The 11,588-nt window shown below is 68.6% G+C and overlaps 2 protein-coding genes across 3 annotated transcripts; both read left to right on the plus strand.

The window, feature by feature from the left end:
- Positions 1-1,044: 1,044 nt before the first annotated feature.
- Positions 1,045-8,031, plus strand: TH (tyrosine hydroxylase). Of its 2 annotated transcripts, XM_019955345.2 has the most exons (13): positions 1,045-1,267; positions 2,598-2,801; positions 3,579-3,753; positions 4,010-4,098; positions 4,312-4,379; positions 4,650-4,700; positions 5,016-5,161; positions 5,299-5,434; positions 5,558-5,627; positions 6,011-6,067; positions 6,265-6,360; positions 6,619-6,752; positions 7,659-8,031. In XM_019955345.2, exons 1-13 carry the CDS (start codon positions 1,178-1,180, stop codon positions 7,816-7,818), a joined length of 1,476 nt encoding a protein of 491 aa, XP_019810904.1. In that variant the 5' UTR covers positions 1,045-1,177; the 3' UTR covers positions 7,819-8,031. The 2 variants fall into 2 exon arrangements, with proteins under 2 accessions (XP_019810904.1, XP_070638792.1); XM_070782691.1 differs by lacking the exon at positions 4,650-4,700.
- A 1,467-nt stretch (positions 8,032-9,498) lies between these two features.
- Positions 9,499-11,169, plus strand: INS (insulin). The gene is made up of 3 exons (XM_019954732.2): positions 9,499-10,056; positions 10,320-10,523; positions 11,000-11,169. Exons 2-3 carry the CDS (start codon positions 10,337-10,339, stop codon positions 11,128-11,130), a joined length of 318 nt encoding a protein of 105 aa, XP_019810291.1. The 5' UTR covers positions 9,499-10,056; positions 10,320-10,336; the 3' UTR covers positions 11,131-11,169.
- Positions 11,170-11,588: the final 419 nt, after the last annotated feature.

Consider the following 11,588-nt stretch of genomic DNA (forward strand, 5'->3'; position numbering starts at 1 on the left):
CCTGCGGAACCCACAGAGCCCAGGGGCACGGGGAGACGCCCCCTCCAGAAGTTCCCTTTTCAGAGAGAAGAAGCCTTCCCGAGGGGCCCCAGAGCTGCCCGTGGTTGGGGAGTGCTCACAGCCAGGGGGCCCTCCAGCCCGCCCAAAGCTGAGTCTGAACACGCCTGGGGACGGGCCAGGCTGCAGCGTAGACACCACAGCTCTTGCGCCTGCCTGGCGCTGAGGTGCGTCCCAGCTGGTGCCCTGGCCTCTGGGGCGGGGGGTGGGGGTGGTCCCACCAGAGGGGCCTCATGCCTGGAGCTCAGGAGACGCTGGACAGCAGCTGTCCTGGGAGCCCCATGGTGCAGGGACTCCCCTGAGAAGGGCCAGAGGGGCCAGAGCCTGCTGCTCATGGCTGGGGTGTCCCGGAAGTGGGGACTCCCCCAGAAGAAGCAGTTAGAGGGCCTTAGGGAGACACTGGGGGGCCAAAGGTGGGCTGGGGGGCTGGGAGATGGCCGTGAAGGGGCAAGTGGGGCAGTTATTAGAGACTGCATGGCCCTGCCTCCCTCACCCTCCTCCACACTGGAGGACAGGCCCTGCTGGAACATGCCGGGCCCTGCTGGGTGTGCCTGGGGGTCGGGGCACAGCGGGCTGGCGTGGGGGCAGATAATGCTCCTGCCGAGGGCACTTAGCAGAAACAGACCTCAGGACCCCGCGGGGAAATGTGGTGGGGTGAAGGATCTTCCGGAAAAGCAAACTGCCTCCAGACAGCCGTGGTTTGAGCCTGCGTATCTGGACTGATGGCCACCAAAGGTCAGGGTTCTGTGTGCCGGACACCCTGGGGTGTCCGGAACACCACCTCCCCGTGAAGCCGCCTGTCACCCGCTTGGGGTGGGCTGAGGGGCCCGGCTGCACCCCGCCCTGCAGAACACGCCTGCTGGAGCCCAGATGATTCAGAGGCGGGCAGGCCACCCGCCCGGGGGCCTGTGAGAGTGGATGCAATTAGATTTAATGGGATAGAGCCCTTTCTCGGCGGCTCCGCGCTCCACGCCCACCCCGCCTCCCTCAGGCGGCAGCAGCAGGAGGGAGACGTGAAGGAGGTGCAGGTGGGGGACCCGGGGGGCTTTGACGTCAGCCCAGCCTATAAAGGCAGCCGGGCAGAGGGCTGTGGAGACGGAGCCCGGACCTCGCCGGCACCATGCCTACCCCCAACGCCGCCTCGCCGCAGGCCAAGGGCTTCCGCAGGGCCGTCTCCGAGCTGGACGCCAAGCAGGCTGAGGCCATCATGGTAAGAGGGCAGGCTGGTGCCCACGGGCCGGAATGAACCCAAAGCCCAGGGGTGACTCCCAAAGTCTGGCGGGTGGCCCCAGGCTCAGGTTCCACACGGACACCCCGGGCCAAGGCCTGGCATCCAGTCCTGGCCACGAGCGCGTCCTGTGCTGAACCCGGGCGGCTGAATCTCTGTGGGGGTCCTGCCGGACCCAGTGTGTGTGTGACAGGGTCCCAGGCCCAGCAGAGGCTCATGGGTGGGGGCGGTGGGCTAACAGGACGCAGCCCCCGTGCTGCTGAGCTGAAGGGAGGCTGTGCTCAGGGGCCATCCCACCATGGCCTGGCGTCCGCCTGCGCTCAGGGGCCATCCCCACCATGGCCTGGAGTCTGCCTGCGCTCAGGGGCCATCCCCACCATGGCCTGCCCGTCCGCCTGCGCTCAGGGGCCATCCCCACCCATGGCCTGCCTGTCCGCCTGCCCACCCGTCACTCACTCGTCCGCCTGCCACACGTTCTGTGCCCCACGTGGGATGTCCAGTCTTGAAATCCCCTCCTGTCTCCAGCAACCCTGAGCCTCCCTGACCACCAGGAATGGCCCCCAAGGCACGGCCCACCCCCTGGGAGCCCCGAATTCAAGGGAGCCTGTGCTGGGAAGACCCACTGGGCCAGCCTCCTCTCTGAGACTGCATGACTGGGGGCTTCCCGGGCTGGAAGAAGGGTCTCCAGTTCACTCTCAGGGATGGGCTGGGATGATCGGCTCGTTTACAGAGCTTTAATGAAAACGTGGGTGGGGTTCTGGAAATTTAATTTGCAGGCACTGTCTCAGGGGACCTGCTATGGGGTAGAGGGTTGTTCCCTCTTCTCGGGGTCCCAGCGAGGTGCCCCCCACCATGGAGGCCCCTGACTCTGTCCACACCCTGCCCGAGGTTGGCTGGGGGGAGGGCTCCCCCAGGCCCGGCCATGTTCTGAGACCCGAGGGCTCCAGGGCCTACTTGGAAGTTCAGCCCCAAGTGGTGAGCCCAGAGGGGCTTCTGCATTCAGGGAGTGATGAAGGCAGACACACCGACCCCGGGGGCTCGTGGTCTCAGGGACGGATGGCGGGTAAGGTGCTGTCAGGCCGGACTAGAGGTGGGGCCACGAGGAGGGGTCATCCCAGACCCCTGGACGCTGTGTCCTCTGGCCCCGGGGCAGCCCCAGACGGCTCCCGACCCACCGCCTCCCGTCCCCTGACCCGGTCAGGTGGGCGCAGAGGCCGCCCTCGCCCCCAGCCCCAGGTGGGGAGGTGCTGGAGCCGGCCCGGCGCTGTGGGCAGGCCGAGGGCGGGGGCAGCTGGCGCTCCTCTCCCCGCAGTCCCCACGCTTCGTCGGGAGGCGGCAGAGCCTCATCCAGGACGCACGCAAGGAGCGGGAGAAGGCGGAGGCCGCGGCCTCATCCTCGGAGTCCGCGGAGGCGGGCAGCCTGGTGGAGAGGGACGGGAAGGCGGTGCTGACCCTGCTGTTCGCCCTGCGGCCCACCAAGCCCCCTGCGCTGACCCGGGCTATCAAGGTGTTTGAGGTGAGGGGTGCCGGGGGCTGTGGGGACCTCGAGGAGAGGGGCCCCTCCCGGCCTGGGGGGTCTCTGAGCCCAGCCCCCCACCCACCCCGCGCCCACCACCTCACTCCAGGTGGGGGGCGGCGTGGGTCCTGAAGGAAGGGCCGGTCACGACGCCCGTGGGAGGCCTGTCCCCGGCGGGGCGGGGCTGAGGTACAGCCGATGGCGTGAGCTGCTCTAGTCACAGCAGGCTGGACGGGGGGCCAGGGACTGGCTCCCCCCCACAGGCTCCCGAAGACAGGACCGCAGAGCCTGCTCAAGCTCCCGTGTGGCCGTGTGGCCCGAGGGCCTTGGAGACCGAGGCTCCCTGGTTGCTGGCGCCACCCACCTGTGGGGGAGGGGACCCTTCCTACCATCCCTCCCCCCAACCCTGCTTGGCGGGCACCAGAGCCCCCTGACCAGGCCGCGGCAGGGTCAGCGCCCACCCTCAGCTGCGGGGGTCTGGACAGGGCCTGCACGAGGCCAGCAGGGAGGGATGTCAGGCCGCCTGGGGGTGACTGGCGGCAGACAGAGGCCCCGTCCAGAATGCTGAGTCTGGGGGACCCTGAGACAAGTGCATTAGCCCAGTTTTCCAGGCGAGATCTGCCCGGGCAGCAGTCGTCGCCTGAGTCTGGGAGGTAGTCTGTGTGTTCCTGGCCGCCGGGGTCCCGGGCGGGGCAGGGCTGCAACACGCGCCCCCTCCTCCGTCTCCATCTGTCCATCTGTCTCTGTCTGTCCCTCTCTCACCCCCTCGCCCCCAAGACATTCGAAGCCCACCTCCACCACCTGGAGACCCGACCGGCCCAGCCACTGCGGGCGGGGAGCCCGCCCCTGGAGTGCTTCGTGCGCTGTGAGGTGCCCGGCCCAGTGGTGCCCGCCCTGCTGAGCGCCCTGCGCCGCGTGGCAGAAGATGTGCGTGCCGCCGGGGAGAGCAAAGGTGAGGCGGCCCTCGGCCCCACAGTGGGGCCGCGCGCCCCGGAGATGGGAAACCGCAGGGACCGGGGCACGGCCGGGGGTCCCTCCCTGCTGGCCCGGGTCGGCGGCCTCCTGCTCAGCTGTCTGGGCCTGGGTCACCTCCAGTCCCCACCCCCATAGATGGAGTGGGAGGCTGCCGCCAGCGGCCCCCTCCCTGTGTGCCCAGCACTCACTCCTGTCTTTCCACCTCCCACCACCTCCCCCTGCAACCCCCGAAGTCCTCTGGTTCCCAAGGAAAGTGTCCGAGCTGGACAAGTGTCACCACCTCGTCACCAAGTTTGACCCTGACCTGGACTTGGATCATCCCGTGAGCCAGCCTCCCTGGGTGATGGGCAGTGGGCGTGGCCTGGCTGAGGAGGGCGTGTCTGTGGGCTGCCCCGCCCCCGCGAGGCGTGGCTGGGTGCAGCCCCCCCCCCCCCAGCCGTGCCTGCTGGGGTCACCAGCTGCGTCTGGGCGGGGCGGGGCGGGGCGGGGCGGGGCGGGGCGGGGCGGCCCCCGACTGCGTCCACTCTGCCGCCAGGGCTTCTCCGACCAGGCGTACCGCCAGCGCAGGAAGCTGATCGCCGAGATCGCCTTCCAGTACAAGCAGTAAGGACCCTCCTTGGGTGCGACCTCTGGGACCCACACCCCATCCTCGGGCCTCACACTAGACCCCCTTGGGAAGGGGCGGGATGTCCTTGGCATGAACACCGTCACCTCTGCTGTCACCGTGGTCGCAGCAGGGGAACCTCGGCCCAGAGAGATTAAGCAGCGCACCTCAGCCACATGGCCGGCGGGGCGCTCAGCCTGGGCCCCTCCTGTCCACTCCCCACACGTCCTCCCCGAAGGGGCCTGGACTGACCGCAGACCCCTCCCCAGAGGCGACCCCATTCCCCACGTGGAGTACACAGCCGAGGAGACAGCCACCTGGTGAGACCCCGTGGCAGAGGCAGGGCAGGGTGGGGACAAGGGTTCAGGGGAAGACCCACAGAATCCCCGTCGGAGGCAGTGGCCTCCAGGAGGACAGACTAAGTCTGAGTAGAGGAGGGACTTCCCGGGACCCCCCACAGCTCCCCCCAAACCCCCCAAACCCGCACCAAGTGGCCGGCTTCGTGGGCCAGTGAGAGGCCTGCAGCGTGAGGCTGCCGGGGCCTGCAGGGCGCAAAGCAGAGCCCACGGGGTGGGGGCGCTGCTGGACACAGGGAGGGTCGGGAGCAGGCGCCGGCCTGAGCCCCTGGCCCGCAGGAAGGAGGTCTACTCCACGCTGCGGGGCCTGTACCCCACCCACGCCTGCCGCGAGCACCTGGAGGCCTTCGAGCTGCTGGAGCGCTTCTGCGGGTACCGCGAGGACCGAATCCCGCAGCTGGAGGACGTCTCACGCTTCCTGAAGGGTGCGGTGCCCGCGTGGGGGCCCCCGGGGGCGAGCAGCCCGCGCCCGGCCACGCCCTCCGCCCCACCCCATCCGCCCCCCCCGCCCCCCGCACCAGCCCCGCGCCCTGACCGCCCGCCCCCGCCCCCGCCCCAGCAGAGAGGACCGGCTTCCAGCTGCGGCCCGTGGCCGGCCTGCTGTCCGCGCGGGACTTCCTGGCCAGCCTGGCCTTCCGCGTGTTCCAGTGCACCCAGTACATCCGCCACGCCTCCTCGCCCATGCACTCCCCGGAGCCGTGAGTGACCAGCCCTCGCCCCCCGGCCTGCGGAGGAGGACGGGAGGAGGAGTCTGGGGCTGGGGGGGACAGGCTGCCCGCCCTGGGGGCCCCAGCCCCACCCACTCTCCGCCCCCAACACAGGGACTGCTGCCACGAGCTGCTGGGGCACGTGCCCATGCTCGCCGACCGGACCTTCGCGCAGTTTTCCCAGGTGTGTCCTGGGGCCTGGGAACCCGGTCACCCACGGGGCTGGCCACCAATGGGCACTCTTCGCCAACCCTCCCGGGGCTACACAGTGCCCACCTGGGCCGTGAGACTTCAGGGGGCGTGCGTTGTCCTGGAATAGAGGGCTGGTGGCGCGGGGAGACCACCTCAGCACAGTGTCCGGGAAGAACCGGCCCCGGGAGGCCGTGGTCCCGGGGCCCAGGCCGGGCCTTGTGCTGCCACCTGCTGGATCTCCCAGGAACGTCGGGGAGTGGTCCCCCGGGCCCCCAGCGGATCCCAGGAGGCTCTCTCACCTTAGCAGCTTCCAGGAGACCCGGGGGCGGGGGGAGCACAGACACCTCCAGCACCCTCACTGCTCCCCCTCCACAGGACATCGGGCTCGCATCCTTGGGAGTGTCGGATGAGGAAATTGAGAAGCTGTCCACGGTGGGTTGGGTCCCCTGCAGGGCCCTGGGCTCAGGCTGGGCCCTCTTGTGCAGGCTGAGGTCTCCGCTTCTCGCGCCGTGACCCCACCACCACCACCCTGGAGCTTGGCTCAGCTCTGCCCGGGAAGGGGGGGGCGCGGTGCCGGGGCCTTGGTGAGACGCTGTGCTGACCGCAGCGTCTCCCGCCAACCCCATCAGCTGTACTGGTTCACCGTGGAGTTCGGGCTATGCAAACAGAATGGAGAGGTGAAGGCCTACGGCGCGGGGCTGCTGTCCTCCTACGGGGAGCTCCTGGTGAGAACCCCCCTAGGGAGGGCTGGGCCAGGTCCTGGCAGGCAGGGCCATCTTGGCCATCCTCCTGGACTCAGGCCACCCGGGAGGCTGAGCAGGGGGCTGGCCTACTGGGGGACAGAAGAAGCAGCCCCTACCCCTTCCCATGCGCACCGTCCCCAGGCCTCGGGAGGACCCCCGAGGGGCGGGCGGGTGTGAGTCCGGCCCTGGGGCTCCAGTCGCCTCGGGTCCTGAGAGCCCGGCCCCACCGTCTCCCACCAGCACTCCCTTTCCGAGGAGCCCGAGATCCGGGCCTTCGACCCTGATGCAGCGGCCGTGCAGCCCTATCAGGACCAGACCTACCAGCCCGTCTACTTCGTGTCTGAGAGCTTCAGCGATGCCAAGGACAAGCTCAGGTGGGCCGGGGCTCCCGGGCAGAGACACCACCCCACCCCACCACAACACTGCACCTCCGAACTGGGCAAGCTGGTCAGCAGGCCGGGCCTGCGGACCCATTTCACAGGGGAGAAAACTGGGCTCATCTCAGTTACAGCACCCCTCCCGCAGCGAGACCCCCTACAAGTCTGGGGAGGGGAGACCTGCAGGGTTGGTGGCCAGGCCAAGGCCAGAGTTTCAGAAGGTGAAGTTTGACTCCGTAAGACAGATGTGTCTGACTTTGTAAGATGGGTCCTTCCTGGCCTCCTGACCCCTGAGCATCTGGGGCTGTGGTGGGGGGCACAGAGGGGAAGGGCTACCGGGATGGCTGAGGGCCAGGTGGGCTCCCACCTGGTAGGCAGGGAGTTTCCTGGGCTGGGGGCGCAGTGACCAGCATTCCCCAGGGGAGGGGGACAGAGCCCGACACACCCCACCCGGTCACCCTCGGGAGGGGCCTCTTTCCAGCCAGACTCCCGTTGTCACGAGGATCTGTTGAGCCTGGAGTAAAGGGGGTGTGGCTCTCACACACAAGCTTATGGACAGAGATGTAATAGACTCTCCAGAGCGCATGTCTGGAAGCCTTCCTGGAGGAGGAGGCCTGGCTGTGCCTCTTTTGGGAAGGAGCAGGGTGGGATGGAGTGCCTGGTAGAGGTTCGCTTGGAAAAGGCCTGTCCTCCCCACCATAAATAGCCCCCAGCCCTCGCAGGAGGTCTTGATCCCCAGACCTGTCTGGGTGGCTGGACAGAACAAGCTTTGGGGGGCCCAAGTGGCTCAGAAAAGTCCTGGGGTCTCTGAACCTGCTGTGATGGAGGAGATGGGCCCCCGCCCTCCGGCCCCACCCCACTGGTGACTGAGGGTCCCTGCCGGCTGCCCCCCCCGCCCCACAGGAGCTACGCCTCCCGCATCCAGCGCCCCTTCTCTGTGAAGTTTGACCCGTACACACTGGCCATCGACGTGCTGGACAGTCCCCACGCCATCCGGCGCGCCCTGGACGGCGTCCAGGACGAGATGCAGGCCCTGGCCCATGCTCTGAACGCCATCAGCTAGACGCAGGGCACCACCCGCAGGCCCCAGTGGGCCGGCCTGGGGCTCCCGGCCTGCCCCCGCCTGCCTGGGCGCCCCAAGAGCCCGCAGAGAACCCCCTGCCAGAGGGCACCTGCCCAGCGCTTGCCAGCTGCGTGTTGGCGTCCTTGTCCTGCCTGCTCCCCCTGTGCTGCGCTGCCTGCTTGCAACCTCAATAAAAGAGAGACTCATCCTTGAGTGCCTGCCTGGGGTCTGTGTCCGTGCCACGGGCTCAGCACACAGCCCCGGGCCCCCCACACACTGCCCCAGCCCCGCTCAGAAGCTCCCCCGCTGCCCGCCTCCTCCAGGCAGCCCAGGGTCACCTGCTCACCCAGAGGACCCGCAGAGGGCTGCGGGAGTTGGGCTGAGCTGTCCTGTCTCCATGGGGTGATGGCCTGGAGGTGGGGGGCTGGTCTGGGTTCCCGGGGCAGGGCTCACAGCTCTGGTCTCCAAGGCAGAGCTGCAGGCTGGGCCCTCCAGTCCTCGTACGCCACCCCCCCAAAGCGGGACCTGGGACTGGCCCCCACAAAGGACGTGCCAGCAGGGAGCTCTGCTGGGCTGGCTCTGGGCGACCTCTCCGTGCCTCAGTCACCCAGCAAAAGGCAGGCGGGTGCTGGATTCTGAGCTCTGTTCACTTGCCGGGCCCGGACACAGCCTCCAGCTAGAACCTCCAAATTTTCCTCCAGGACTGGCCTTCGGAGCCAGCAGCCTGGGGCTTCCCAGGAGGCGGGTGGCTCCTTACTTTTCCTGCACAAGGCAGACACCAGCCTGTCTTCCAGGCCCTCTTACTCCCTCCGGTCACCCCGCCATCGCCCCCACCCACTGCCAGGACCCTGGCTCAAGGCTCTGGGGATGTTAATCCCAGGAATTCCCACGTTACCTTCCAGGCAACGCCCGCCCCTTTCATCCTCCCCGGAGTCTGTCCTTCCAGCCGCGTTTCAAGTACCTGGTTTGTGACCAGCCCTTCTGAAATCCTGTCCCACAGCCTGTGCGGCTCCCAGTGGGGTCACTCCTGGGGTGACGTGCCCCACTGAGACCCCGGGGGAAGGGCTGATGGCTGGCTCCCCTCCCTCCTGCCCCACTGGGCCCTGGGCTTTGCCCTCCCCCTGGGTCTTCCCGCATCCAGCCTCTGCCTGGCACACCCCTTTCGAAGAGGCCACGGAATCTCGCCTGGCTGCAGGGGGGGCTTCCAGACACCGTGATGTCCTGGGAAGGCAGGGCCCAGCCCCTTCCTTGGAGTCGGGGAGCCCTGGGGCCGTCGGGGGGGTGGGGGCACCACAGGGGTGTAGCCCAAATGACAGCCAAGGGACGTGATGGGGCTGTGGGGCTCGTCAGACGGGCTCAGCCCTTGGGGCGTCCCTGGTGGCTCAGTGGTAAAGACTCGGCCTGCCAGTGCAGGAGACACAAGTTCAGTCCCCAGTCTGGGAAGATCCTGTACTCCTCGGAGCAGCTAAGCCCGTGCACCACAGCTACTGAGTCAGTGCCCTGGGGAGCAGGCCCCCCTTTACAACTAGAGACGCGAAGACCCAGCGTGGCCAAACATTAAATAAGTAAATAAAGTTATACGTATCAAAAAGAAAGGGTCCAGCTGGGAAGAGATGGGCAGGGGCTCCAGGGAGAGGGGCGGGGCCTAGAAGGCAGCTGGGCGGGCGGGTGGGGGCCCCTGCGGCCGAATCGGGGCCAGCCTGAGGGGCCTCACGGCCATGGGTCCCTGGGTTCAGTCCCTCAGTGTCCCCTGGGAAGCCGGGGACACTGTGGCTGGGGTGGGTGCACGGGGCTGGGACAGTGGCCAAGGAGACACACGCCTGCTGCCCACCCCACGGCCTGGACCATCACCGGGGCTTGGGGGCAGCCCAGGGACACAGCAGGGGTCCCCCTTTCGCACCACTGCCTGGACTAACGTGGACGATGGGCCCAGGCAGGGCCAGGCGGAGGACTTCACCCCCAGCGGTGCGAGGGGACAGCTTGGCGTGGATCGGGTCCCTCATTAAGACTCTAATGACCCCACGGCCCCAAGAGGTGCTGACAGCCAAGGAGAGGTTCCCGCAGCCCCGGCAGCAGGGAAATGATCCGGAAACTGCAGCCTCAGCCCCCGGGCCATCTGCCGCGCTCCTGGAGGCCCTGATGACGGGCCAGGTGGTGGGCTCAGGGGCTATAAAGCCGGCAGGCCGCAGCAGCCCCCCGCCCTCAGGACCGGCTGCATTCGAGGCTGCCAGCAAGCAGGTCCGTCCGTGGGCTCTGCATCCGCCTGGGTCCGGGGCTGCCCCGCTGGGGCTCAGGGTGTCGGGGCCCAGGTCCACTGAGCGGCAGGGGGATGTGCGCTCTCTCGGAGCACCCGGGGCGGGGGCCCTGGCTGAGGGTCCTGGGTTGGGGGCCCTGGTTGAAGGTGCTGGGCTGGGGGCCCTGGCTGAGGGGCTGGGCTGGGGGACGGCCCTGACTGAGGGTCCTGGGCACCCCTCCCCTGGCTCAGACCCCGCTGTCGCCAGGTCCTCGCAGCCCCGCCATGGCCCTGTGGACACGCCTGGCGCCCCTGCTGGCCCTGCTGGCGCTCTGGGCCCCCGCCCCGGCCCGCGCCTTCGTCAACCAGCATCTGTGTGGCTCCCACCTGGTGGAGGCGCTGTACCTGGTGTGCGGAGAGCGCGGCTTCTTCTACACGCCCAAGGCCCGCCGGGAGGTGGAGGGCCCCCAGGGTGAGCCCCCGCTGCCCCCGCTCCCCCCCGGTCCCCCTGGCTCCCACCCTGGCCTCCCGCTGGCGCCTGGCAGAAAATCAGGAGAGATTTTTAAAAAGGAAAACCATGTCCTGTTGTTCACATCCTGGAAGTGACCAGCTCCCTGGGGGCTAAGCCAGGACGACCCCCAGGGGGGCCTCACCCCCTCCACCCTGCCTTCTCACCTGGGCCCCCTCACCTCCTCCCATGAGGGCAGCTCTGGGGGGTATCTGACGATGTGAGGCCAATCCAGGGGCCGAGGGTCTTGGTGGGCAGCCCTTGGTGGTGATGGGGGGATGCCCATGGGAGATGCCCCGTCACCCAGAGAGAGGGCCCCGTCCCGGGTGGGCTGGTGGGAGCTGGCGGGACGAGGGGGAAAGGGCGCCTGGGCAGGGTCCCGCTCCAAGGCCGGGCAGGGCGGGCAGGGGGGCGTCCGCTGCCTGACCGTCTCCCCGCAGTGGGGGCGCTGGAGCTGGCCGGAGGCCCGGGCGCGGGCGGCCTGGAGGGGCCCCCGCAGAAGCGTGGCATCGTGGAGCAGTGCTGTGCCAGCGTCTGCTCGCTCTACCAGCTGGAGAACTACTGTAACTAGGCCTGCCCCCGACACCAATAAACCCCTTGACGAGCCCTGCTGTCGTCGTCTGTGTGGCCTGAGGTCCCGGGCGCCCGTGGGGAGGGAGCGAGGAGGGCGGGGCCCCGGCCTGAGACCCCTTTCTGTTCTCACTGCGTCAGCTTTTCTGAGCTGTCTCCACACGTGCTGGGTGCACGAGGCGGGGCCCTCCAAGGTGGCACACTCCCGTCTTCAGGGGTCCTGCTCGCAAGGTGGGCTCCATGGGGCACCTGCCCAGGCCACCACCAGTCACACCTAAGAGCCCGGGGCTGCCCGGGTCGGCCATGGCTCCGGAGGTCAGCGGGTGACCTGGCTGTACCAAGGTCTGGCCAGCCTGCCAGCCGCCCAGGCCAAACCAATCTCCTCCTCTCCTGAAGGCACTACCCGGGCTGGGGCTTGGGGTGGCTGGGCCTTGGGCTGGGCACCTGGGCTTCCGTGGC

Source organism: Bos indicus, chromosome 29 (assembly GCF_029378745.1).
Source record: "Bos indicus isolate NIAB-ARS_2022 breed Sahiwal x Tharparkar chromosome 29, NIAB-ARS_B.indTharparkar_mat_pri_1.0, whole genome shotgun sequence".
Taxonomy (NCBI): domain Eukaryota; kingdom Metazoa; phylum Chordata; class Mammalia; order Artiodactyla; family Bovidae; genus Bos; species Bos indicus.